Raw genomic sequence first — 27,554 nt, 5'->3', positions numbered from 1 at the left:
CTGCAGAGCTTTGAGTGGGGTCCCCGCGCTGGGGAAGGGAAGCTCTGAGTCCAAACTGCCAATCATGCGTCAGCACAACACTCCCAGCATCCTCCTCTCCTTCGGCTGCTTTTGAGAAGGAACAAACAGCAACACGCCGTGAAATTATTGTCTGTATTCAATAAAAGCTTGTCCTTAAAGTTTGTACTTAGAAGAAACTCAAAAGTTGCATTTGGTAATCGGTGAACTCACCAAATTACGTTTGTGTGGAAAAAACAAAAGCATATTGCATTGTTAGCCAGAGTTATGGACAAATATGGACTGAATCCAAGCATATGTTGATGTTGTATAATTTTATTGATAGGCCACTTTGATATAATAAATGAATTAATCGTTGCATTTATATAGAACCTTTCTGAACACTCAAAGTGCTTTACAGTGTATAATATATACATTCAAATATGGATACTCATATTTGATATGCAAAGGTGTGCAAACGTGGATTCTGAGCACAGAATCAGCAAAGTCACGCAGTGTGGTTAACACAATAAAGTCAGTGCAAGAGTACGGTGAGCGGACTGCAATACCACCACCGTGCCCCAGAGAAATGCTTTTAAGTCTGTATTACTGTGGAGAACGTCCAGCTGTAGAGATGGACAGGAAAACATAAAACATAAGCACTGTCTGTATGCCTGCCAAGAAAATGTTCAGATTGTTTCGGCTCAGTAAGAAAGAGAAGAGGATTTACGGTTGCAAGTTTTTACGTTGTTATTTTCATCATTTTTTGGAGACGTTTTTTTGTCCGTAAGTAATTAGGCATTGGCACTCAGCTTGAATTCAGTTTGCTGGAAGGCACGCTTATAATGACCCGTGATGTCATCAGCATGTCATATTTATTATTTAAGATCTTTCAACGAGGATACAGAGGGTCTGTTTCAGCTGGGACTGAAAGACGCTCAGGAGACTGACGCCAAGGCCAACTGCTATTCCACACTGATAGTCACTTCTCTACACTGCTGTGCATAGTTAAGATGCCAGGGTCTTTTTGTCTTATGTCCTGTGTCTTATTTCTCAGTTTCCTGATTTCACGGTTTTGTTTACAGTTTTCTGCCATTTCAAAAAACAAAACAAAAAAAAAGACAATGTAGCCTTTTTTTTACTTTAAAATGGATTATTATATTTAACTGAATTAGTGGCAACATGATTAAGAAATTCTCTTATGAATGCTGATGCTTACATTTACTTACACCTCATTTTAGAAATCATTGAGGTAAATGTCTTTCCTCTGTTCTTGAATCTGGCCAGTCCTCTGATTCATACCAACATTTGGGGAGCTATGAATCACTGCTAGGCGCAGCTGTTACTAATAAACAAGAAGAAACGGAAAACATAAGGCTGTGTTTGACCTGCCTTCCCTTATTAAAATTAAACAAACTGGAGGTAATGTCATGCTGTGGCCATGCCAATGGGTTCAGTGCATGAGTCATATTGGCTATGGGGCCAATTCTGGCTGGGAGCTGCACTGACTGTGGGGAATGGCTTCAAGAAAAATAGTCAATGTAGCTTACATCAGCAGTTAGCACACGTGTTCTGCCTTTGCCCCGATCATATACATTTTGCCGAAACCTGCATCGCATCTCTTTACCCCAACCTGAATCATAGCGCCATCCGGAATGTAAAACAGTCGGGAGAGGGCATAAATAAATTAATAACCTGCTCCACAATTGTTCTACCCCCCCCAACCCCCCCCCCCCCCGGGCCTTTATCTTTTTGATGCATTAAAAGAATGCCCTAGCGTTCCACGTGCTCCTCCCTGTGATATCATCTGCAAAATGAGGAGGGAAGAATTTCCGTCAAAAAAGTACATTGACATTGCATGGGCACCACCTCGTGGTTGTAATTAAGAAGTGCACCTAGTAACAGTAATGAATGCTGAACTGTCCCCATATATCGCGCCAACCATATCAAGCCACTGGCTATTTGCATGCCTAGTCTTTTTAAAGTGTCATTAGAAAACAGACCAGATCAAGATCATGTGATCTAGGAAAAACAAGTCCATTCACAGTCAGAGATTATGATGTGGTCAAAATACATTGATGTTTATGTGTTACACAAGCAGTTCATGTACTAGTCTGTAGTTTGAGGCCTATGGTTGTAGGTCCAGCCATAAGCTTCTAATCTACATCCACACCCATCAACCTCAACACCCATAAAAAAAATTTAGGTCTTCTCTCGCCAAAAATGTATAGTCTTTATATCAATTATATTTGCTGTGAAATACACACTTGAATATATATATATATATATATATATATTCAAGTGTGTATTTCACAGCAAATATAATTGATATAAAGACTATACATTTTTGGCGAGAGAAGACCTAAATTTAACATTGTACGTGTTTTCTTTGACAAGTTCATTATTGGTGTGTAGAACTTAATAACACCACAACCAGATAGGTGCAGTCATATTATTACAAGCTACATACCATTGAACAATTATAAGGACCATCCGTAAGTGCGATAGCAAGTGTGATGTCATGCATCACAGCTCTGGGGGGTATTTCACGAAGCAGGATTCCTGAGTTACAGTAGCTGGATAACTGTGCAGAGTAAAACCTGGAACAGCTCTTTTTACTTCAGTCTATGTTATAGATTTGGGAGTGTTTTGGGTCTTACTCAGTGAAGTTGTCCAGCTAACTGAGTAATATTGCTTTTATGGCCTTGGTTGTGGGTGATGCCTTGAAAAAGCAATTCTGCTGCACTGTCTCAGCTATCAGACATTACATTACAGGCATTTGGCAGACGCTCTTATCCCCAGCGACGTACAACAAAGTGTATAACCATAACCAGGAACAAGTATGACGAAAGCCCTAGAGAGAAGTACCGGTCCAAGTACAGGGAACAACCGCATAGTTCAACTTGGACCCTGATGGTTAAACTGATTAACACTAACAACGAGAACGGCAACAACGCAATCTATGGAAAAATAAAAATAAAAATACAAGTAGTCGTTAAGACAGTTGATGCGCCTAAGTCACCTATGAAACAGCTGCCTAGTTACAACCCTAAGTTTAGTCATTTACAGGGGGGAAGGGAGGGATGGGGAGAGGTGCAGCCTAAAGAGGTGGGTCTTCAGTCGTCGTTTGAAATGGGTCACAGTCTCAGCTGTTCTGACCTCCACAGGGAGGTCATTCCACCATCGTGGGGCCAGAACAGACAGGAGACGTGTTCTGGAAGTGCAGGTGCGAAGAGGGGGAGGTGCTAGGCGTCCTGAGGTAGCAGAACGGAGGGATCTGGCTGGCATGTAGGGTTTGAATATCTTGTGGAGGTATGCTGGGGCTGATCCCTTGACTGCCTGGTATGCTAGGACCAATGTTTTAAATTTGATGCGAGCTATAACAGGCAGCCAGTGGAGGGTAGTGAGCAGGGGAGTTACGTGGGAGTGTCTGGGGAGGTTGAAGACATGTGGATGATGTGTAATAGGAACTGACAATAAAAGACTTAACAGTTTCACTGATCGATAATGTTAAGCTAAGCATGCTAAACAATTATCAAGTGAACAACAGGAGAAATTCCCACAGGGTGTAAATGTGCTAAGCAACCATGAGCAAGTTCCTGCAATCAATGAAGGCTAGCTGTTGCCATGACAGTGATGCTGCTGTACCACACAGTTAATTTCCACATTGAAAAAAGAACATATGAGTTAATGAAGAACAGGAAGCATTGCATTTACAAATCAGCCACAGGGCATACCCACGCTCATGTGCTGATATGAACAACCATGTTCACTTGTGGCAACTGCATTAAAAAGCAAAGGCAAGGCGTTGCCTGGGAAACTAAGTGTGCTTTTACATGCAGCACATGCATTTGGAGTGTTCTAGAACTTGGTAAAGCTGTCCATTTCAGTTTATGTGTGGTGTCTGCACACACACTCTGAAGTGCACAGATGTGGCATTTAGCAAAACTGTAAAGGGGAAAGCCCTCCAGTAAATCCTCCTACCAAACGGACTGTGGGCCATGTACTGTTTATGTGGTAAAAACTCAATAACAGACAGTAAACAATGAAGAGTGTGTTAAAGAAATTGTGTGTCTGCTTGAATTTTGATATTCTATATTGCCGTTCACAAATTTTTCATTTGCATTATGTTAGAATATAGCAAGTAGTGAAAACAAAAATTCAGTCAAAGCGCACGTTTCAAAAACACCCCTATCTAGAACTGATGCAGGTGAGCTTTCACTGGCGTGATCCATTCTTCTTCTCCCCTGGTATTGGAGAAGTCAACAGTTGCTGTGAATGCAATGGCCTGTGCAGTCTTTACACAGAAATATTATTATAACAAAATGAAATTCAGAATGCTTGAAAGAGGGTAGCCAAAGAGGGTTCGGGAACAGAGCCAAGGGCTTATTCTATAATGTACTTCTCTCAAAATATGCATCCCTTGCACATTTGTTGCGTGACTTTGCTGATATAATTTCCAGTTGGCACACTTCAGCTCTTAGCTGGAGCGAAGACAGAACTCTTTTCCCATATTGGCTTACTTTGCAGAGGAAACATGGAAACCCCAGCCTTTTTATTGTGAGGTACTGGCAACCCTACTAATCTTTTGGGAGATTTAATAAAACAGATGTGTTCCGTAAGAGCTAACGATTCCTGTGAGATTTTATAACATGTCAAGCATACAGAAGCCAAGCCTTAAATTCTGGAGAATCCCAGAACTTCCAAGAGTTGGGCCTATGTCTGGATGAGAGAGCTATCATGCGCTCTCTCTCTCTCTGGCATTTCGAACAGATGAATCAGGAGATTTTCTGGCAGACTGATGTTGACCGCAAAGAGCAGGCTGAACTGTAATGGGAATGATGGGTATCCATCTATTGGGGAACAACAGTTTAAGACCTGATGTCCTCCAGTTTTAAGTAACGTTACACTCGATAGCAAATACCAGGGTGGCTATTCAAAACAGATCCTCTGCAAAGAAAAAGAAGGAAAGAAATCAATGAACATACTACTTACTACATGGAAGAAGGATAATTTGAGGCATTTTGACATGTTCATTTCAGTTCATTTATTAGGCTAAATGTCACACTTTTACCTATGAACTAGACACAAACTAACAGGCTGTTGTGGTCCTGTAGGGTTTTCACCTGATAATCTATGTTTGCATATGTTGCCTAGCAACGACTGCTCAGTCCCTGCAGCCACCATCCATAGGACCAATATATCAAGAACTGGACAGTTATCCTTGTTCCTTTTGTTTATTTGGTGGTGGCCAACGTTGTTGTCCAGGTAGATAGGTATGGAGAGAGATTAGTCTCAATATTAGTGTGTTTCATGATCCATAAATGAGACAAGTCACAAATGTTTTTCACTAGCCAAAAACAAATATATCTCAGTTTGTGTTTTGTGAATTGTCATTTAAGTGAATGTGCACGGATTTATATAAATGCATAAATAACATACTTTCCCTTTTGCACAAATAGTAGCCTATGCTATGAAGTGTTTAACTGCATTTGAAGATCAAATGACACGCGTGCGTTCAGTGACTTAAGTTTCCTTTTTTATTTTTACTTTTGTGAGTCTCCTGTTTTATTTATGTTTTTTATTTTTTTCAGACGTTCCTCTCGTTGTCCGTGCGCCGATTCAACACTTCACAAGCCAATTTTACATTTGGGAATGTCTTATTACAAAAAATGCACGGGAAAATTAGAAACACAATAATTGCTTTCCATATACAACGTATAGGTATTTGCAAACGGGAAAACAAATTTGTATGCATTTGTACAAACCAGTGCACATTCATTCAAATGGCAATTTGCAAGGCGCAAGTTGAGAGATATTTATTTGTGGATAATGAAACACATTTTTTGTGACTGTTCTCATTTATGGAACATGACACACGCATTTGTCAATCATTTCGAGACTAACATTTCTCAATAAACCGGTAATTGTTTGGTTGTCCCCCCCCTCCAGTTTGGTTGCATCCTAGGAACAACGACTGCCTAAGAAGAAGAAAACTTGCACTGGCGTCGCGTATTGCGTCTGACGTCACACCGGAAATACTACGTCTGACGTCTAAAAGTTCGAAGGTTACAGGTAGCTACGTCGTGGAGGGTTTTGTCAACACAAACGCTTGGGATAGTATAGCGAGGTAGCTTTCTTTTTTATTTGAACATGTGAAATATAAGACTATTGGGTTTGATATATTTGTAGGTTACGCTCAAAATATATCATTTACCGTTTGTGTCGTATTCGACACATAGCTACGGGCTACGCGACCGAGGAATCTAGCTAGCGAACGTTAACTCAGCACAGGAGGCCGAGGACCACAACATCAGAAAGGAACATGGTCGACGTCGGCGAAATCGAGCTTCAAAAGCTCGAATATCTTTCTCTTGTTTCCAAAGTTTGCACGGAATTGGACAACCATTTGGGCATTAACGACAAGGACCTAGGTATGTGATATTAGTTATCGCTCTGTGAAATGAAGCAATGGATCGTTAACGTTAACCTGCTAGCGGTAGCTACCTTTGGAAACAGTGCTAAGTTGGTGCTTTAGATATTTCAGTAGTCTTATTCGATAATTAGCTGGCATAATATAACGCTCCCCATCAGCAATCGTCCAAGCTAACACCTATTTTGTTTTGGTGTATTGTACAGCTGAATTTGTGATCAATCTTGCGGATAAGCACACAACTTTCGATGGATTCAAGGCGGTGTTGTTGAAAAATGGAGCGGAATTCACGGTAAGTCTTGCTACTAGTGCTACTGCCGGCGTTACCTGGCTTCGTGCACCTAACCAATTCATGCCCAGATTTTCCCCATATATTTCTTACATATAATCATTTGTACACCCTTCCACCTGAACATGTTTTGCAGGTTTTCAATTTTCAATTTGTAATTGTCTTAAGTATTTGTTTTTAAAGCTTCTATAGTCATACAAAAATATTCACAGAAAAAGAGTGGTAGAGACTTCGTTTGGTGTTCAAATAAAAAGCTACCCACATGAGGATGAGTTGCTGTAAATAAAGGTTTTAAGGAAAGTTCAATAAGTGGAGTTTAATGCATACATTTACCCCATTAAAACCCAAATATTCGCATTTGCGTAAAAACAAACAAACATACTGACTAGAAAACAAATATGAGTAGGATTGGGCTACCTAGATACGGTCACACGACAACTTATTCCGTTTGGCTGGTCTTTTTGATTTTTTATAATATCTGGTGCTCACTCTTTAAGGAATTGTTTAAACATTGACTAATTATGCTATATGAGCTAGCATAACAAGACTGAAATGACATTTGAATATTGTAAATTTGGTTAGCTAGCTATTTGTCGCTTGATAGCCTGTCATTTGTCAGGTAACTAATTTCTAGCTACATGTTGACTTGCCGTTTGTATGCTCGTGTTATCGATGACAATTTCCTTTGATGTTTTTCTAGGACTCGCTCATTAGCAATTTGCTGAGGCTAATTCAGACGATGAAATCTGCTACGAAAGGATCTTCAAGCAAAGGTAGCTGTACGAGTTTGCTGGATAACGTCATTCCTGAAATCACAATTAATCGCGCGAAGTGTTTGGCATGCACATTGTACATTGCTTTACAGCAACGTCCTGTAGCACATTGTTCACATGTAACTAAATATATATTGCTCTGATGGATCATTGGGATGAAATAAATATCATTTTATTAATTTAACAGTTTCTGTCAACCTGTGACTAAATAGTAAAGAGATCGCATGAATAGACTGACAGCTGTATTGCCGTGTTCATATATTTTAGCTGCTAAACTGCAATTCTTCTCAGCCGCAGAGCCTGTTGTGAAGCCAAAGAGCGAGAAGGACAAACTGAAGGAGATGTTCCCTGCTTTGTGCCGGCCAGACAACCCTACCGTGAAGGTAAGCCACCCAAATGAATGTAATGTAACTGCTAGTGGAGATCTAACACCATTTTAATCATGGAGAGAGATCTCTCTGAGCACCCAGAAATCATGAGCTCGGGTAGTCATAACCTCTAATTGTATATGTTTTTTTTTCCTTTCAGGAAACCATGTTTAAAAGATCTTAAAGTAGTTTCTAATGTAGGCTTTGAACATTGCAAGGTTTTCTGAATAGCTTTCAAGAGACTTACACATCCTTGCTCTGCCCTGATCATATTTACATTTGTTATCGCTTGTATTGAACAAATTCCATGTAATTGTTGAATTTTGTTGTGTACTGTAAAGCTTGTGAATAATGAAGATTGCATCTACTCTGCCTACAGTCATAAGATTTTGACGAATTTCGGGGAAGGTGCGTAATATCTCTGCTTGAGCCACCTTAAGGAGCAGGGCACTGACCTGTGACCCGTTTGTTCCAGACCGTCCTGGACGAGGACGACGTGAAGGTGGCGGCTGACGCCATGAAGGAGCTGGAGATGTTCATGCCCAGCGTGAGCGGGCCCGATACCAAGAGGAGCCGACACCGGTAAAGCCAGCCTGGAGCCTGGGACTGTAACCAAAACACAGCGGAGTATGACTCAACAAGAGCAGAGAGAGCAGGCTTGAATTTAGAGAGCAGACTAGAACTTGGCGAGCAGGTTGGAATTTAGGGAGCTGTCTAGAACTTGGGGGGCAGGCTAGAACTTGAAGCACGGACTAGAATTTGGAGATTTGAGAGTGAATATTTTACAAATGTGCTTTTCGCCACGTGACACCCTGCCTGCGTGGACTAACAAGGCACCATCATTGTTTAAAATAATGACCATGAGCAGAACTTTCATCAGTAGCCTCATACATCCTCGGTAAATCCCAGTGTAGATGGGGAGATTTGTACACACACAGATATTTTTTCCTTCTATTTAAGCAGGTGCTACAAATGCAGCAAGATCAAAATGTGTTCGTTGTGTTGACTCGAGTCACTGAATAAAACTGTATCACTGTGCCTCAGGTCTGGGGAGGGCAGCAAGAAGAAGAGGAGCAGAAGCCGCAGTCGGGACCGTGACCGCGACAGGGACCGGGACAGGGACCGCGACCGCCACCACGACCGCGATCGTGACAGGGACAGAGACAGGAAGCGGCGGCACCGCTCGCGGTCCCGCACCAGGTCTCGCTCCCGGGACCGGGACCGGGGGAAGGCGCGCGTGTCCCGCTGGAGGTCCCGCAGCCGCACCCCCAGCCCGCGGCGGGACAAGGAGAAGGGCGCCGACCGCTGGAAGGACAAACACGTGGACCGCCCGCCCCCCGAGGAGCCCTCCGTGGGGGACATCTACAACGGCAAGGTCACCAGCATCATGCAGTTCGGCTGCTTCGTGCAGCTGGAGGGACTCAGGTGGGTCTGAGGGGACCGGCGAGCCTGTGCCTGCTCGTCTGTTTCTCACTTATTCATGAGTTTACCTGGGGGGTGGAGTTTGAACTCTCTTTCACATGGGAGGTCCCTCCGAACCAGTAGCGCAGATGAGTTCATGTACATAACGGTACAAAAGTGTGTTTTGTGCATTGACATGGGGGAATAAATCCTGAAAGCACTGGGTTTGTGTCCCTTCACTCTCTTCCGTTTGTCTTAGGATATTCTGGGGGTGGACAGCTTGTGTGTCCTGTCCAGTTTTCGGTGTGCGTTCAGTGCTGTTCTGATTGTTTTGGTTTGAATGCTATTTGCTTGTTCGGTTTGGTGTTCTGCTTCTTTCCAAGACTTATTGCAAGAGACTTTTGCCTTTTTGTAGACGGTTTGTAGTGTGGAAGTGGTGCTGGAGGAAATAATTTTTTTACTACTACGGTTGCACAAGGTGTTGGTGATGTAGAGATGCATGTGCTCATTTTGGACATGCGCTTAATTCTCCAGGAAACGCTGGGAGGGCCTGGTCCACATATCTGAACTTCGGAGAGAGGGACGTGTGGCCAACGTAGCCGACGTTGTCAGCAAAGGTCAAAGGGTCAAGGTCAAGGTGCTGTCGTTCACGGGCTCCAAAACCAGCCTCAGCATGAAGGTGAGACAGCGGGAAAGCCCTCTGATTGGTGGAAGTGACCAGACTGATTTCCACCTCCTGGTCCTGTGTAGAAATGAGGCTCCATACCTTTATTGCTTAAGGTCATTCCTTCTCATAAAAAATATTCATTTGGACTGTATGCACTTAAGTCTTGGTATGTCGTTCAAAAGCTAAACTTCTGTGCGAGTCAGAAAAATAATAATAATAAAGTTTTATTTAAAGTGCTTTACTTGCATGATTAAAATACTTTCTGAATGAAAGGAAGCATTATAAAGGTACTAGTAGAGAGTAGTGAAAAAATAATGCTAATAAAACTACTGAATTGAAGTATAGGAAACTGTAAGACAAGATGGATAATTATGCTGTTAACATAATGGAGGTGGATCAAAGTGGTGTGTAAGTGAGTGTTATACGGGTGCAGGCCTTGAGTGTTTTCCCTTCATTAAAATGCGTTTGGGTCCTGTCAGGACGTGGACCAGGACACGGGCGAGGACCTGAACCCCAACCGGAGGCGCAACGTGGGCCCCGAGGGCGGGGAGGAGAACGCCATGCGGAACCCCGACCGGCCCGCCAACCTCAACCTCGGCCACGCCCCCGAAGTGGAGGACGACACGCTGGAGCGCAAGAGGCTCACCAAGATCTCCGACCCCGAGAAGTGGGAGATCAAGCAGGTGGGGAGTCACCCGCATGCCCCGCCCACATGAACACAGCCAATCACAGAGAGTAAATCCCAGCTCTTTGAAAATGAGCAGTTTATCACCTGATACTTATTTACCGCTGTTGGAAGTTTTCTTTTTGAGGATAGATGCTAATCTTGAGCTGCTCAGTGCTGGTGAGTGCTGTATGTGAGGGGCTTGAATAGCTCCACTGTTTTAACCAATCATTTTTTATTATCTCCAGCGTGCTGGAAGGCCTCGTGATGAGAAATGTCAGCGGCGTTTCTCTGAGAGGAAACCTGCCGTTTGCCATTCATCGTTGACCGAAACGCTTCAAATTATGCACAGGCTGAATACACAATGCTATATCATACACAAGCTTTTTATTTCATCAGGTGGGAGGTTTAAAAGGTGTAGATGATAGACTGTTTTGCGAAAGGTACTTTTAGGTTGCTGACATGTGCATAGCTGCAAGTGATTCTGTTTTCTCTGTTCAGCAGTGCGTGTCTTCACTGTGTTTTTGTGTGGCCCCAGATGATCGCAGCCAACGTGCTCTCTAAAGAGGAGTTCCCAGACTTCGATGAGGAGACCGGCATCCTCCCTAAAGTGGACGATGAGGAAGGTAATGCTGTCGCAGGTTCTAATGGATCTGCTGCAACGCCGTCGTGACGCTTTTTGCTTCTTGCCTCTGGTGCCGGCTGTCTCAAATCAAGTCCACTTCAGTTAGATGAATCGACGATGGATGGATTTATTCCTGTTGGAATTGGGCCGTCTTTAGTGTGCACGCACCACGGTGCCCTGATTCAGTGTGTGTGTGTGTGTGTGTGTGTGTGTGTGTGTGTGTGTGTGTGTATAGTGGTGCATTGATTAAGTATGTTTGTGTGTGTGTGTGTGTGTGTGTGTGTGTGTGTGTGTGTGTGTGTGTGTGTGTGTGTATTACCATGCACTGATTCAGTATATTTGTGTGTATCACAGGGCATTCATTCAGTGTGTGTGTGTGTGTGTCACGGTTCATTGATTCAGTTCACATTTTTTGATGGATGGAAAAGGTTTCATGCCAACAAATCGTGGCATTCAAAGTAGCACTTAAGGAATGGGTAGTTAAATAATAATTGATAGCTTTTCCTGGGTTCAAGTGTGCTCCTGAATTTGATTCTTAATGCGTAAGACTTTAATTGTACTCTTACTGCAGCAAGAGGACGTTGTGAGGTTTCCTGTTGACTGTTGTTCTCGTCTCCAAAAATTACTGCTGAGGGTCGTGAACAAGAGTGTCACGCTAACAGTTTCCTTTAAAAGGCTACCCAGCTAACACAAGACGTTCTCACAGAGTTGCTGCAATATTGTGCCAGTCTTATGACATTGTAACATATTTTTGAAAGCAGTGTATCTGTGTCTGACCGTGCCCTTTGACCCCGCAGATGAGGACCTGGAGATTGAGCTGGTGGAGGAGGAGCCCCCGTTCCTGAGGGGTCACACTAAGCAGAGCATGGACATGAGCCCCGTTAAAATAGTCAAGGTGCGCCCCCGTGGAGTTGATGTGTGGAGGGTTGTCAGTGGGGGTCTGCGGACCCCGGGGTGAGGGGTGGGGGCGCAGAGGAGGCATAGGGGCATTGCACTGTCAGTGCCCTTCCCGAATCTCCCCTGCCGGTCCGCGATCGCTTTCTACTCTCCCGCTCTCTGTGCGCAGTCCACCCCAGGATGCCTTTGAGCCTGAATGGAGGTCCCTGGATCAAAACCAATTGAAAACCTGCTGCTCTAGACAGTTTAAGAATTCCCTCTGAACCTGTACCATACCACGACTGTAACTGTATCAAAATAATAAATGCTGCTGTTAGCTCAGCGGGAACTTTTCATTTGAAAGAACGTGTCTGCTGTATTTACTGCATGTTTGCTGCCCATGTATGTGACATGATTGGCCTTGAACTGATATGTCCAGATAACTAGCGAGGGGTTTACCCTGTCTCCTTCTTTCCTCTCAGAACCCGGACGGGTCGCTGTCGCAGGCGGCCATGATGCAGAGCGCCCTGGCCAAGGAGCGGCGGGAGGTGAAGCAGGCCCAGCGCGAGGCCGAGATGGACTCCATCCCCATGGGGCTCAACAAGCACTGGGTGGACCCGCTGCCCGACGGTACGAGCCCCGCCCCGGGCCTCCCTTCCCCGGGCCTCTCTTTCCCGGGCCTCTCTTTCCCGGGCCTCCCTTCCCCGGGCCTCCCTTCCCTAGCGCTTTCACATTTACGGCCTGCAGGTGGCACTGTTCTGAACAGTTACCCAGCCTGGAGAGCCCCAGCACATTCTTCAGTGAAGCATTAGCGCGGTCTTGGTTGGATGGTGACATTTCACCCAGCTCCTCACTGCCTTGCTTGGTGGCGGTGTTTTGAGTGGCTTTGTTTTGACTGGCGGTGTTTTGAGTGGCTGTGTCGCGTATTGGGTCCTTAGTAAGCGCTGCAGTGGGCCTTTAGAATGGGATGGCGGTGCTGTGTCATGGACCAGCCTGTGAGCGTGAGGCCAGCTGCAAGAGGGCAGGGTGCAGCAGGAGGGCAGGGTGCAGCAGCGGTGCAGCCCCGCTCCAGCCTGAGTGCAGATGTAATTATGGCGATACAGAGCAGCCTGGAGCCCCCTCTGGAGTTCCTCCGGTTACGCTACGTCCGCGGGCCAGCCGCGACAGTCCACATCTGGGCCCGCTTCCAGGAAGCCTGAAAGGACGGGTTTGAAAAAATAAAAGGGTAGTGACCGCTGAAGCTGTAAATCTGTTGCCACGCCGACCGTCCTTATCCCGCGGGTGTCCAGGGATGGCTGCAGGCGGCGGGGGAACCTCGTGTTTGGATTTTTCCACTGCAAAGTTCTGCAGATATATTGATTTCTCCCCCCAGGGGAAGCCAGCGGGGTCAGTCTCAGATTTGTGTATTAATGTTCTCTGTCTCTCTCTCTCTCTCCCTCTCTCTCTCCCCCTCTCCCTCCCTCTCCTCCACCCCCAGTGGATGGAAGGCAGATTGCCGCTAACATGAGGGGCATTGGCATGATGCCCAACGATATCCCCGAGTGGAAGAAGCACGCCTTCGGGGGCAACAAGGCCTCCTACGGCAAGAAGACCCAGATGTCCATCCTGGAGCAGCGGGAGAGCCTGCCCATATACAAGCTGAAGGAGCAGCTCATCCAGGTGGGGCTTCACCTCCACCAGCTGAACATCTGCTAGCTGAGCATCTGTTAACCTAACATACTACCAGTCGCCACTAGCCAAATGTACTGCTTTACCTCTGCTAGCCAAACGTCCACTAGCCAAACATCCGTTAGCTGAACGTTCCCTAGCAAAAGAACCGCTTTACCTCCGCTAGCCAATCATCCACTTGCCAGAAGTATGCTAGCTGAACGTACGCTAGCGAGTCCTCCACTAGCCAAATGTATTGCTTCTCCTCCGCTGGACGTCTGCTAGCCAATCCTACTGCCAAGTGACCTGGCCAGTTTCCCATTGGACTGTATGGAGACTGGGATGACTTTGGTTAGCTGGTTACCACCAGGGCACTGATTGTAGTTATATTTTTAGCGTTTTGGCCGCTGTCCTGACTGTGGAGTGTGTAAGCGGGCTGATGTGTCCTGTCCTGTTTCCCCCCACAGGCTGTCCATGATAACCAGATCCTGATTGTGATCGGGGAGACCGGCTCGGGGAAGACCACGCAGATCACGCAGTACCTGGCTGAGGCGGGCTACACCACCCGCGGGAAGATCGGCTGCACCCAGCCCCGCCGTGTGGCCGCCATGTCCGTGGCCAAGAGGGTGTCTGAGGAGTACGGCTGCTGCCTGGGGCAGGAGGTGAGGCCCGCCTCTCTCACCTCCATCTCACCCCTCCCTGACCTGACCCCTCCCTGACCTGACCCCCTACCCAACCTCTCCCCTCCCTGATCTGACCCCCTACCCAACCTCTCCCCTCCCTGATCTGCCCCCCTACCCAACCTCTCCCCTCCCTGATCTGACCCCTACCTAACCCCTCCCCTCCCTGATCTGCCCCCCTACCCAACCTCTCCCCTCCCTGATCTGACCCCTACCTAACCCCTCCCCTCCCTGACTGCTTCCTGGCAGTCCCTGCCGAGCTTTGTGACTGAAATGCAGGATCAGGTACAGCAGGTCGCAGTTCCCTGCTCTGCTCCTGGGGAGCGCTGTGTGTCTCCTCTCAGTCTATTTAAAGTGGTCCAGTGCCCCCAGACTGGCCTCATGTGCTCTCTGGCTCTCCCACACCAGGCTTAGGGGTCCTTTGCTGTTGGTTATGCGGTAGACAGTGTAGTATCTGGTGATTTAGTGAGCACACTGCCCTTGATTCCCGCTGCCTGTTTTCTTGTATCTCACAGAAAAGCGGAATCTGTCAGCATGTGATGGTGTGCGATTAATCGCTGCTTACAGGAGATGCAGAGCTCTTGCATCTTACATGCCCACCCTGCTCTTTGGCACTCAATGCTCTGATTTAATGGCTTCACCCTACACACGGAAAATAAAGCAGCAGAACGGATGAATGAGAAAAACAGTTTAAGCCCGAAGGAAATGTTCCCGAACACGTGTTCGTTTTTCTATCTGCATTGATATATGGGGGTGGAAAGTGGCCTGATGTTTTTATGGGTACACACAGGTGAGTGTGTGGGAGTGATTCAGTGGGGACTGATATAAACACCACTGTTGAACGGAGCAGAGTTAACCTAACGTCGTATTTTACCGAGCTGCTGAAGCCGAGCGGCCTAGCACCACCACACCGTGTAGCAGTCTTCACTAGAGCGGGTCTGGCTTCCGAACCGAAGCTTCTGAAGATCCCCAGATAGCCGGATGTGCAGCAGATAAAAACTCACACTCTGCCCGATCTGCTCTCTGCCGCCCCCTACAGGTGGGTTACACCATCCGTTTCGAGGACTGCACCAGCCCGGAGACCGTCATCAAGTACATGACGGACGGCATGCTCCTGCGGGAGTGCCTGATCGACCCGGACCTGGGCCAGTACGCCATCATCATGCTGGACGAGGCCCACGAGAGGACCATCCACACCGACGTGCTCTTCGGCCTGCTGAAGAAGGTCAGCCCCCTGGCCTCCTCTTCCTCAGGGAGGGAGAGGTCCGCTTTAGGACTTAGCCCACGCGTTACCGTAGCACAGCTGCGTAGCTACTTGGTCTGGTTTTGTTCTTATTGAAGTTTTTTGTGAAAGGATGTTAATGGGCTGTTATTTTGTGTAAAGGGATACTGAACACTGAATATGAATGTGCTTGGGGCCGTGGAGAACGGTCATTATCTGTAAGTTGCCAGTGTGTTCAGCGGTAAACCCACAGCTGCACACGCCTGGTATATAACAAGCAGACCGAGACTGGGGCAGACTGTTGCTATTGGTCATTTTCTGAGAACAAGGCCTGGTTCTCCTCCTCTGAACCACTGTATATGTCATCAAGTAATGATGTAACAGCTACCTCATGTCTCTAATACAGAGCTGTACAGGTCTGTTTACTGGCACAGCTGAAGTAATGACATCACCATTTGGCATTTAGCATAGCGATTTACACAGAATAGCTTTTACATGCATTGCATTTGTACAAGTGGGTGTTTACTTGCTGGGTATCGAACCTACGACCTTTGAGATGCGAGCCCATCCCCTTAACTCTCTGGCGCCCCCTCTCAGACGGTGCAGAAACGCACGGACATGAAGCTGATCGTGACCTCGGCCACGCTGGACGCCGTCAAGTTCTCGCAGTACTTCTACGAGGCCCCCATCTTCACCATCCCGGGGCGCACGTACCCCGTGGAGGTGCTCTACACCAAGGAGCCCGAGACGGACTACCTGGACGCCAGCCTCATCACCGTCATGCAGATCCACCTGACCGAGCCGCCGGGTAACTTCCTGTCCCCGAGCCCCTGTTTCCTGTGTGAGGGAGCGGGCCTGTCGACGGCCGCACTGTGTATAAAACCTGTCCTCACACATACAGGGATGTGAGATTTAAAAATGTTTTAAAATCAAATCCACTATCATTTAGGGAAAATGTCTCTGAATATTGGAGCACTGAACAATACATTTAGTAAAAATCTTGTAAAAAAAAAAATAAAAAAAACAGTTATTAATGCTTATGAATCCTGCTTATGAATCAAAGCTTTATTTTTCACGCTTATACTTTTGCACTTGAAACCGCACCTCATTAGTAAAACAAATGCACACTGCCAAACTTTCTGTATGACAATCCACTGTATTTACACAGAGTAAGTGTGATATTGGAGTATGGATAAATTTAGCACAGTCTCACTGTCAGCCTGGTTACCTGTGACCTGTGCCTTTGGTTTTTTCCTCCATGTTTTCACGAGTCCTTTTCATGTCGGGGTTAAGCACTGCCTTCTGGAGATGCAGAGGCGGAGCTGTGAGATGGGTCTGGGTGCTTGATTATTGGTTGATTTGGTGCGATTGACGGCTGTCGCGTTAGCTTCAGGGAGGCTAGCGTAGGAGCTTCATTGACTCAGAAGGCCCGTTCTCTCCGCCCTTTCCCAGGAGACATCCTGGTGTTCCTGACGGGGCAGGAGGAGATCGACACGGCCTGCGAGATCCTGTACGAGAGGATGAAGTCCCTGGGCCCCGACGTGCCCGAGCTCATCATCCTGCCCGTCTACTCCGCCCTGCCCAGCGAGATGCAGACCCGCATCTTCGACCCCGCCCCGCCCGGCAGCAGAAAGGTAACTCTCTCCTCCTCCCCCCCCCAAATGGAGTTCTGCAGCGCTTTCAGCCCCGTGGGGGGGGGGGACCTGACTGCTCTTTGTGCTTTGGTGTCAATGGCAGCCAGAATAAGGTCAGCTTTGAAGTGCAAGAGTCTCTCGTGTCGGAGCCTCTGATCCGGTTCCAGAGATAATGGCCTAGTTCCCACAATGCTGCTCTCAAATCAAGTGACCATTAAGTTTTCTATTTTTGTTGTCTATTCCTGCCATTGCTATAGTAACTACAATATGTAACTGTAGAACTGCAGGAGCTAGTTTGCCAGCCTCTTTGTGGAGGCCTAGCTGTGCCCATTTTGCTGGCCTAGCTATAGCAAAGTGCAAGCAGTTTTAGTTACCTATTTCCCCTTAACCTGTCCTCGCTGTTAATCTGGCCTGTTTGTTTGCTCCTCAGGTCGTCATTGCCACCAACATCGCGGAGACCTCTTTGACCATCGATGGGATCTACTATGTGGTGGACCCAGGCTTTGTGAAACAGAAGGTGTACAACTCCAAGACCGGAATCGACCAGCTCGTGGTCACTCCCATCTCACAGGTTGTGCATCCGTCTTTCAAACTCCTTACAAAGCTGTACAGTGTCTTTCAGGCTTTTTACAGATAGGCTTGGCTTTCTCATACAGAGCTAGTGGTTGAGGATTGGTCAGTGGTTGAGTAATGGTCAGTGGTTGAGGATTGGTCAGCGCTCACTCTGCTCTCTGCTTTACAGGCCCAGGCTAAGCAGCGGGCGGGGCGGGCCGGCAGAACCGGACCGGGGAAGTGCTACAGGCTGTACACAGAGCGCGCGTACCGGGACGAGATGCTCACCACCAACGTGCCGGAGATCCAGAGGACCAATCTGGCCAGCACCGTGCTCTCTCTGAAGGTCCGCCTACGCCCACCCTCGCCCTCCTCAAACCCTTGATTGGCTACTCTGAGAAAGGCGGGGCTGTGAGTCTGGCCCTTCTGTGGCTCTGTACAGAGGGAAGACTGGCTGTGTGGGGCAGCATAGTCCCAGATGTATGCATCTGTAGAAGAAAGAGTCATTCTTCTCAGTTACTGAGAAGAGCCAGCTGTGTGTTTCAGCAGTGGCCTCTGTAGTCACTTCCACCCCAGTGTTCATCATGATGCCTGAATGCCCCCCTTCATATCTCATAATGTGTCTTGACGGTCGTCCCATTGGTCAGTGGTTCAGGAGCTGTGCTCGTGGGCCTTGCCTGTTTGTGTAGCATCTCTTTACATCAGTGGAAAGTTGTGAGCCCATCCCAGCTTCAGTGACTGTAGCCGAAGCCGATATGGCAGCATTCGGGAAACGGGCTTGCATTTTAAATGGGATGTGGCGGCAGCTCTACTCCAGGGCTGGAGACTGGACTGTGATCCAGCCGCTCTGGGGAGGCGCTCGCTGCATTGTGGCTCCGTGGAGCTCACCTTCTGGCCTCTCCAGGCTGGGTTTGTATCCTGATGCCGCCTGAGGAACGCTTTGCTTCTGGTCCGAGTGAGAGAGGTCGCGGATTTGCATCCTGCAGAGCTGGAACAGAACTCCCAGAATTCCTGTGGTTAAATGCACTGGTGATCTCAGATCTAGAAGCTAGAGACCCCCGCCATACCCACACCCCAACCCCAGCCACCTTGCATTCTGTGATCAGTCTTTCTTTCTTTGCTACCTGTAAAAATGATTTTGCATTGTGGTGAAATGCTGGTCTCTCTCTCTCATTGCAGGCTATGGGGATCAATGACTTGCTGTCGTTCGACTTCATGGACGCGCCCCCCATGGAGACGCTGATCACGGCCATGGAGCAGCTGTATACTCTGGGGGCCCTGGACGACGAGGGGCTGCTGACCCGTCTGGGGCGCAGGGTACGGCTCTCTAAAAGGGGCGCAAGCGGGAAACCAGCTTCAATGACTTCATTCTTCCATGGTTTTTTACTTTAAAAAATAAAATAAAATTCACAGCCACACTTTGGCTTCCTAAACAACCTCCGAGCACCACTGTTGGCCATGGTGTTGTATTCACATTTGTATTAAATATTTTAAAGGGTGTTTTGAGTGTAGGGCAGGTGTCCGAGGGCAGGCCCGTGGATGAAAGCCGAGCAGTTCTCGTCCTGAGAAGCTGACGCTCTCTCTCTCTCTCCTCCCTCAGATGGCCGAGTTCCCTCTGGAGCCCATGCTCTGTAAGATGCTGATCATGTCCGTCCACCTGGGCTGCAGCGAGGAGATGCTGACCATCGTGTCCATGCTGTCCGTGCAGAACGTCTTCTACCGGCCCAAGGTACTGCAGGCCACGCCCACAGACTCGCCCACACTCTTCTCATTGGCTGTTCTGACATTATTTTTTCTGGGATGAGTTATTTCTCTCAGTGAATAATGGTTGAAGAACCTGCACGCATCAATCTGTCTGTTTAGAAGAAGCCAAATTGATGTATTAATATTCATGCTTTTTGAACTTTTAAATGGTTTCATCCTATTTTAGATTGCATGGCTAGTGTTTGGTGTGAACCACAATGAGTGTATATATACAGTGTTGGTTGTATAGGATTGTTAGTTTAGGTTTTAATTATATAACCTTTGCAAGTCAGTCCATGAAGAGGTGTTTGCAGTTCACTCAAGAACCTGCGGGTGGTGCTGTCTTGCATTTTAGGACAAGCAGGCTCTGGCAGACCAGAAGAAGGCCAAGTTTCACCAGCCAGAGGGAGACCACCTGACACTGCTAGCCGTCTACAACTCCTGGAAGAACAACAAGTTCTCCAACCCCTGGTGCTACGAGAACTTCATCCAGGCGCGGTCTCTGCGCCGAGCGCAGGACATCCGCAAGCAGATGCTGGGCATCATGGACCGGTGAGGGGCATCATGGGATAGGAGAACATGGGCAGGAAGAGTTCTGAAACTGTGAAACGCTCCGTTCTAACACTGCAGATATTAATGTAGAACAGGGCTGCCCAATCCTGGTCCTGGAAATCTAAGTGGAGTACACACCTGATTCCACTCCTGATTCCTCTAATGATCAGCTCAGAGAGATATCTGCCTGTTGAATGAGGTGTGTTTGTTAGGTTTGGAGTGAAAATCAACAGGACAGCAGATCTCCAGGAACAGGGCGGGGCAGCCCTGATGTTGGATGTATTTGTACCTCAGATGGGTGCATTAGACATACTCTTCTATTTCAGACAGAAACAGGCACAATGTCTGTACAGAACATGTGCAATAGAGACCAGCAACCTTTGTGTGAGGAATCGGGGATCTTTGTCTCTTTATTATTTAAAGACATTAGGCTTAATCAAAGAACACATGAGCAGTGTTCTTTTTATAAACACAGGCGCAACGCCTCGCAGGTAATGACTGGCTTCTCGGATTTTACATTTTCCTTTAGCAATTCACGCCCTGCCATTCATGTAAGTCCAGGATAAAGAATAATAGGATCATGCATTTAAAAAGCTGGAAAAGCGCTTTTCAGCGCAGGCTGATAACGTCCGCGCTGAGAGCGCTCATTAGACTGTAATTACGCTGGAGAAGGCCGTGGCGTTCGGATCGTCTGTTATTGGGCCTGGAAAGGAAATGGCATTAAAAAAAAACAATTACAGTCTTCAGGACAGGAGACGCAGCGAATGCTGCTCATTTCACCTCCAAAGGAAAGCCTTTCCTTCATATAAATTTTGCATGACATGACAGTGTTATTAAGTCGATGTAAATTGAACATCCTGCATGCGTCCGTATATGAAGGAAGAGGCGCCATTTACGCCGGTGCATTATTTATTCGCTCTCTGGCCCATTACCCAGCGTCCCTTGCATGTGCTTGCAGTTTTAAACCTTCGAAGTTCTGTAGCCCAAGTGCCTCCCGGACTGTTCGTATTGAGATGGATCTGGGAAAAGAAATGATGCGCTTTCATTCACGCCTGTCAGATTTAATGCCGATCTCGCTATATGCTTAGCGTCAGTTAGGATGTTCGTGCACTTCCTTTAAGATGCGTCAGATATTTTGATTCATATTTGAGCATAAGAGGGGTCGGATCAGGAAAAGCCATTTTCTCATTAAGTGGGTCACACGCTTGTAAAGTTTTAGAGCTTGTGCTGTACTCCAGTCATACAGCTCAATGGAGCACTGGGCCTTAGACTTGAATCAACAGCCTTCCGGTGCAGAGTTGAGAGCATTTTCCGCCATGTTGTGTGCTGTACACTCACGCCGAGCCGAGCCGAGCCTGCTAACGCCCTGTCTGGTCACAGGCACAAGCCGAGCCTGCTAACGCCCTGTCTGGTCACAGGCACAAGCCTAGCCTGCTAACGCCCTGTCTGGTCACAGGCACAAGCCTAGCCTGCTAACGCCCTGTCTGGTCACAGGCACAAGCCTAGCCTGCTAACGCCCTGTCTGGTCACAGGCACAAGCTGGACGTGGTGTCGTGTGGGAAGGCCACGGTGCGCGTGCAGAAGGCCATCTGCAGCGGCTTCTTCCGCAACGCCGCCAAGAAGGACCCGCAGGAGGGCTACCGTACCCTCATCGACCAGCAGGTGGTGTACATCCACCCGTCCAGCGCCCTCTTCAACCGCCAGCCTGAGTGGTGAGTCCCAGCCCCGTCTGCCTACGCCCACGCCTGTGCCCATACCCGCACACGCCCACGGCCTGTACCCATACCCGCACACACCCTCACTCCTACCCGCTCACACCCACACTCGTGCAGCCCACGCCCGTACCCGCACACACCCACACCCACGCTTGCAAGGCCTTGACCCACCAGGAGGCACGACTGCGTTCCAGCGCCAGACCGACGTACCGCACAGTTCATGGTGGGGCAGTTCAACCCTCCAAACGTTTTTCACCGGCAGAAATGACATGAGCGGCCGGGCATCCGGCTCGTGGTTTGAGGCTGGGCACGCCGTCAGAAGTGCCCGCAGATGTAGCGCCGCGCGATTGGTGGAAATGATTGTGCTGCAGTTAGAGTGAACCAATAGCAGAGTTGCTCCCATGAACGCAGTTACGGTCTCAGATTCCCCATGGGAAAGAGAGCTGCGTAATTAAAGTGTACTGGGAAGAAATCCTTTAATGGGCAACCCTGCTCTCTTTTTCTCAAATAGACCTCTTCCTCCCTTTTTATTTCCTGAATTCCTAATCTACCCTTAGTGATTCAGACAGCTGGACTCAAGTGCTTGAGCTCTCAAGGTTAAGTAGAATATTTGACCCGCCTGAGAATCAGTCCTGTGGCCATCGCGGTACTGGCTGCTCATTTACAGTATCAGACGAATGTAGCAGTTAAAATGGGTTTTTCTCAAAAAGAGCAAAATGCCATTCCCAGGTACCCTGTTGGTCTGACATATATAATAACTTTAATCATTCTAACTCTAGTGAGTAACATTGCCTTTCTCCATCACTCTCACTGTACCACATGTGAAAATAATTAGCATCATCTGAAATTAGTCAAAGTGGGACATTTTTAAATTGGATGCTGTGCATTTGCATAATCTTCAGTTGCATGGAAATTATGATTACCACTTAATGTAAATGTATATTGGATGCATAAATACGTAAATATTGACATCACAAGGATATTTAATTGTGATGGGTGATGCACATTTTGTAGTTTCAGAATCATTTAGCTCATGTAACATTTTTGGAAAAATCAACAGTAATGCAATTTGAATTTGGTCAGGCATGATATGGTAGAGCACAAATATGTTAATACAAATTACAAACGTAAAGTGTGTTGTGGTGCAGTTGAACCTGCAAATATAATGCATGCACTCTGATTTACCGTAAGGGTCAGATAACAGTATACAGTATGTGCTCTGGTTTACTGTACGGGTCAAATACAGCAGTATGTCTGGTTTACTGTAAGGGTCAAATACAGCAGTATGTCTGGTTTACTGTAAGGGTCAGATGCAGCAGTATGTCTGGTTTACTGTAAGGGCCAGATACAGCAGTATGTCTGGTTTACTGTAAGGGTCAAATACAGCAGTATGTCTGGTTTACTGTAAGGGTCAGATGCAGCAGTATGTGCTCTGGTTTACTGTAAGGGTCAAATACAGCAGTATGTCTGGTTTACTGTAAGGGCCAGATGCAGCAGTATGTGCTCTGGTTTACTGTAAGGGTCAGATGCAGCAGTATGTCTGGTTTACTGTAAGGGTCAGATACAGCAGTATGTCTGGTTTACTGTAAGGGCCAGATGCAGCAGTATGTGCTCTGGTTTACTGTAAGGGTCAGATACAGCAGTATGTCTGGTTTACTGTAAGGGTCAGATGCAGCAGTATGTCTGGTTTACTGTAAGGGTCAGATGCAGCAGTATGTCTGGTTTACTGTAAGGGTCAGATGCAGCAGTATGTCTGGTTTACTGTAAGGGTCAGATACAGCAGTATGTCTGGTTTACTGTAAGGGCCAGATGCAGCAGTATGTCTGGTTTACTGTAAGGGTCAGATGCAGCAGTATGTCTGGTTTACTGTAAGGGTCAGATGCAGCAGTATGTCTGGTTTACTGTAAGGGTCAGATACAGCAGTATGTCTGGTTTACTGTAAGGGTCAGATGCAGCAGTATGTCTGGTTTACTGTAAGGGCCAGATGCAGCAGTATGTCTGGTTTACTGTAAGGGTCAGATACAGCAGTATGTCTGGTTTACTGTAAGGGTCAGATACAGCAGTATGTGCTCTGGTTTACTGTAAGGGTCAGATACAGCAGTATGTCTGGTTTACTGTAAGGGTCAGATACAGCAGTATGTCTGGTTTACTGTAAGGGCCAGATGCAGCAGTATGTGCTCTGGTTTACTGTAAGGGTCAGATACAGCAGTATGTCTGGTTTACTGTAAGGGTCAGATACAGCAGTATGTCTGGTTTACTGTAAGGGCCAGATGCAGCAGTATGTCTGGTTTACTGTAAGGGTCAGATGCAGCAGTATGTGCTCTGGTTTACTGTAAGGGCCAGATGCAGCAGTATGTCTGGTTTACTATAGGGGGACTAGCATTTTCTCCTCTATCCCCATTGAGTGATTTTCTGGGCCAGGGTTGAAAGGGTGAAATCATAGCTAGGCCTTCTGTAAGGCAGCGTGTGTGTGTCTATACCTGCGTACGTTCATTCATACGTTTGCAAAAAGGGCTATTGCATAAATTTCAGCATCACAAGAAGATTGGATTATAAGGGAAAATAACTCCTAGGCCATGACTGATTTTTATTAGGATTTACTCTAGAGCAAAATTGAATCTACTAGTTAATTATTTTTCTGTAGACAGGATTAAATACAGATATACTCTTACTGTTGCAGCGAAATTGTAACTTGCCTGTTTGGCTAATCATATGTTATTCCACTACAACTACTTTTAGAGCATTTAGGTGATTTCCTGAATATGATCTGGTCAAGAAAATATTAAGCTGTGTAATTTGATATGTAACTGCAAACCATGCATGTCGTTGCATTTTGTCCAGTCTAGTAGTTTTATGTCTATGATGCAATCCACTTGCAAGCCTTGGTTGTACACACAGTTGTATTACACAGCAGGCATAAACCTCAGGCATCTCAGTTAATGGTTATATGTGGCCTAGCTTAGCTCTCTTTCCCATCGTAAACATAGCAGCCTACTGTTAGTGTAAGGCGTACAAACACAATATATCATCTGAGCTTTTTTAGCCTGCGCACTGTCCATTCAAGTCAAACCCATAATTGTCAGGAATTGGCTTAAATCCTGCTCGGCACCGAGGCTGAATATACACACTAGACTCCGACAAACAATCGTGTGGCTGGGCGTGCTTTATGTCTCCAAACTAACAAAAAACGAGTGACCTCTGCTTCAGAGAATGCCCTTGAAAGCTCTTATAGTGACTGTGAGTGACCTGGCCTGTGTTTAAGTGCAGAATGCAGTGCTGTTTGTCTGTGAGTGACCTGGCCTGTGTTTGTGCAGAATGCAGTGCTGTTTGTCTGTGAGTGACCTGGCCTGTGTTTGTGCAGAATGCAGTGCTGTTTGTCTATGAGTGACCTGGTGTGTGTTTGTGCAGAATGCAGTGCTGTCTGTGAGTGACCTGGTGTGTGTTTGTGCAGAATGCAGTGCTGTCTGTGAGTGACCTGGTGTGTGTTTGTGTAGAATGTAGTGCTGTTTGTCTATGAGTGACCTGGTGTGTGTTTGTGCAGAATGCAGTGCTGTCTGTCTGTGAGTGACGTGGTGTGTGTTTGTGCAGAATGCAGTGCTGTCTGTGAGTGATCTGGTGTGTGTTTGTGTAGAATGCAGTGCTGTCTGTCTGTGAGTGACCTGGCCTGTGTTTAAGTGCAGAATGCAGTGCTGTTTGTCTATGAGTGACCTGGCGTGTGTTTAAGTGCAGAATGCAGTGCTGTCTGTCTGTGAGTGACCTGGCCTGTGTTTAAGTGCAGAATGTAGTGCCTTGGTCTGCCTGTGACTGACCTCTCTCCCTCTCCCTCAGGGTGGTGTACCACGAGCTGGTGCTCACCACCAAGGAGTACATGCGGGAGGTGACCACCATCGACCCGCGCTGGCTGGTGGAGTTCGCCCCCGCCTTCTTCAAAGTGTCCGACCCCACCCGGCTCAGCAAGCAGAAGAAGCAGCAGCGCTTGGAGCCGCTGTACAACCGCTACGAGGAGCCCAACGCCTGGCGAATCTCCCGGGCCATCCGCCGCCCCTTGCCCCAACCCCCCCCCCCCCCACCCCCACCCCCGACCGCCGCCCGCTCCCAGCGGAAGGGGAGTCTTCACCTTTTTTTTTTCTTTATTTATTTTTTCAGTTTTCAGGACTGGGCGACTCCGGTGCGCTCAGGAACACACTCCACCGTACGCCAGCCGAGGCATTTCACCTGGAACCCTGGACTCTCCCTCCTGAGAGAACTAGACATTTTATTTTACATTTTAACCCTTGCAGTCACGATCGGTTATCTTGGCCATGCTGTTCTGCAGGCGGTATGGCTCTGCGGTTATAGTGCAGGCAAGAGAGCCCCCTTAGGGGACATTAGGAGTAGCAGCAGAACTCTGCTGTGCTCGTAATAGTAACTACGGAAACTGTGAACGTGTGTTCCACACTGATTACTGCTAGGTGTACGTATGCTGTCAGCCGTTGCTCCATCATTTTGTGCTTTCCTCCATTTTGTTTCCTTGAACCTAATTTGGCGCTGGTTTGTACTGCGGACCGTGTGATGACAGGGCTGGCTGCAAAGGGGTTTGTGGTGGTTGATGGAGGTAGGAAATCCACACTGGCTCCTTAAGATGGATGTGCATCACTGGGGGCTGATTATTTGAACCCCACCCCCCATCAACCTTCTCCGTGGTAGTCAGGTTTTGTCTGGACCTATAAGAGCAGATTTAGCGTAATAGAGGTTCAGAAGATAGCGATCACAGCTGCCATTCTGTACGACACGCTCACTGCGTTGTTGAAAGGAGAAGGCTGATTTGAGCAGAATGGAGAGAGGGAGAGAAAACCAGAAACCAGTTTGAAATAGCCTGTAAAAAAGAAAAAGGGATCAGGGGGGCCGGCAGTGCTAAACTCTCTCAAGGCGCCATTTTGTGATGCCGTTGACCCTACCTGAGCAAGCTGTAAATAAGTTTCGAAATAAAGATTTTTTTGTTGTTGTATTTTTTTTTTTTTTTTTTTTTCTGTTTTTAGCAAGGAGCATTGCATCATTCCCACTTTTTCCCCACAGAAGAAAAATATTTGTTTTTTTTTTTTGTCATTTTGAGGAGGGAGGTTGATTCCATGTCACCACCACGGACTGACGATTTTCCGTTTTCTCAAGGCAAACAAAAAAAAGCTGCTATACGGCGCCCCCTGCAGGCGCGGTGGACCAGCGTGAGGACGTGACTGAAAGGAGGGGGGCGGCGCGCGAGCCCCTGGCTGCCAGCGGGGTTACCCGCTCTTTCGTACGCGGCGCCGGCTGTTTGGGGAAAGGGCTCGGGGATCTCTGGGCCCCGCCTCTCAGAGCTTGGCAGAACCCGGAGAGGATGTTGAAGAGTTCCAGAAGCCCTCTTTAAAACAAACAGAGCCACCAGAGCTCGTGAGTCACCGCTGGCAACCACGTTCCTCCGGACACGGCCAAAAAAAGCCTTTTATACCCACGTGTGTGTTTTTAGAACTGCGTATCTGCAGGTTTATGCTCTGTGTATATACGCCTTGGGTCTCGTGTCTAGAACTGTTTTTGCTTTACTGATGGAACCTTTTGCTGAGCTCATTAAAAGCGCTTTTCTTTTAATGAAGTGTGTCTCGTTAATCCGTTCTCATGCGTGGTGCCTGCTGGCCGCAGGTTGGCGGTGGTAGCGGGGATATTGTTTCTGAGCATGGCTTTTTCGCTTCAGGGACACGTTAGG

General features: G+C 47.3%; 1 protein-coding gene across 1 annotated transcript; it reads left to right on the top strand.

The window, feature by feature from the left end:
• Positions 1–6,041: 6,041 nt before the first annotated feature.
• Positions 6,042–27,439, top strand: dhx8 (DEAH (Asp-Glu-Ala-His) box polypeptide 8). Its single transcript, XM_035397464.1, has 23 exons — positions 6,042–6,431; positions 6,637–6,722; positions 7,420–7,492; positions 7,784–7,875; positions 8,336–8,442; positions 8,905–9,285; positions 9,796–9,940; positions 10,408–10,611; positions 11,131–11,218; positions 12,015–12,112; positions 12,576–12,723; positions 13,571–13,752; positions 14,208–14,402; positions 15,460–15,645; positions 16,240–16,450; positions 17,095–17,276; positions 17,707–17,847; positions 18,019–18,174; positions 19,008–19,145; positions 19,429–19,557; positions 19,927–20,123; positions 21,656–21,835; positions 25,667–27,439. The coding sequence occupies exons 1-23, from the start codon at positions 6,323–6,325 to the stop codon at positions 26,238–26,240; spliced, it is 4,002 nt and encodes a 1,333-aa protein (XP_035253355.1). The 5' UTR covers positions 6,042–6,322; the 3' UTR covers positions 26,241–27,439.
• The last annotated feature ends 115 nt before the right edge of the window (positions 27,440–27,554 follow it).

This window comes from Anguilla anguilla, chromosome 17 (genome assembly GCF_013347855.1).
Source record: "Anguilla anguilla isolate fAngAng1 chromosome 17, fAngAng1.pri, whole genome shotgun sequence".
In the NCBI taxonomy this organism is placed as follows: domain Eukaryota; kingdom Metazoa; phylum Chordata; class Actinopteri; order Anguilliformes; family Anguillidae; genus Anguilla; species Anguilla anguilla.
The sequence above is the reverse complement of the archived record's forward strand: the minus strand, read 5'-3'. Positions and strand labels throughout refer to the sequence as shown.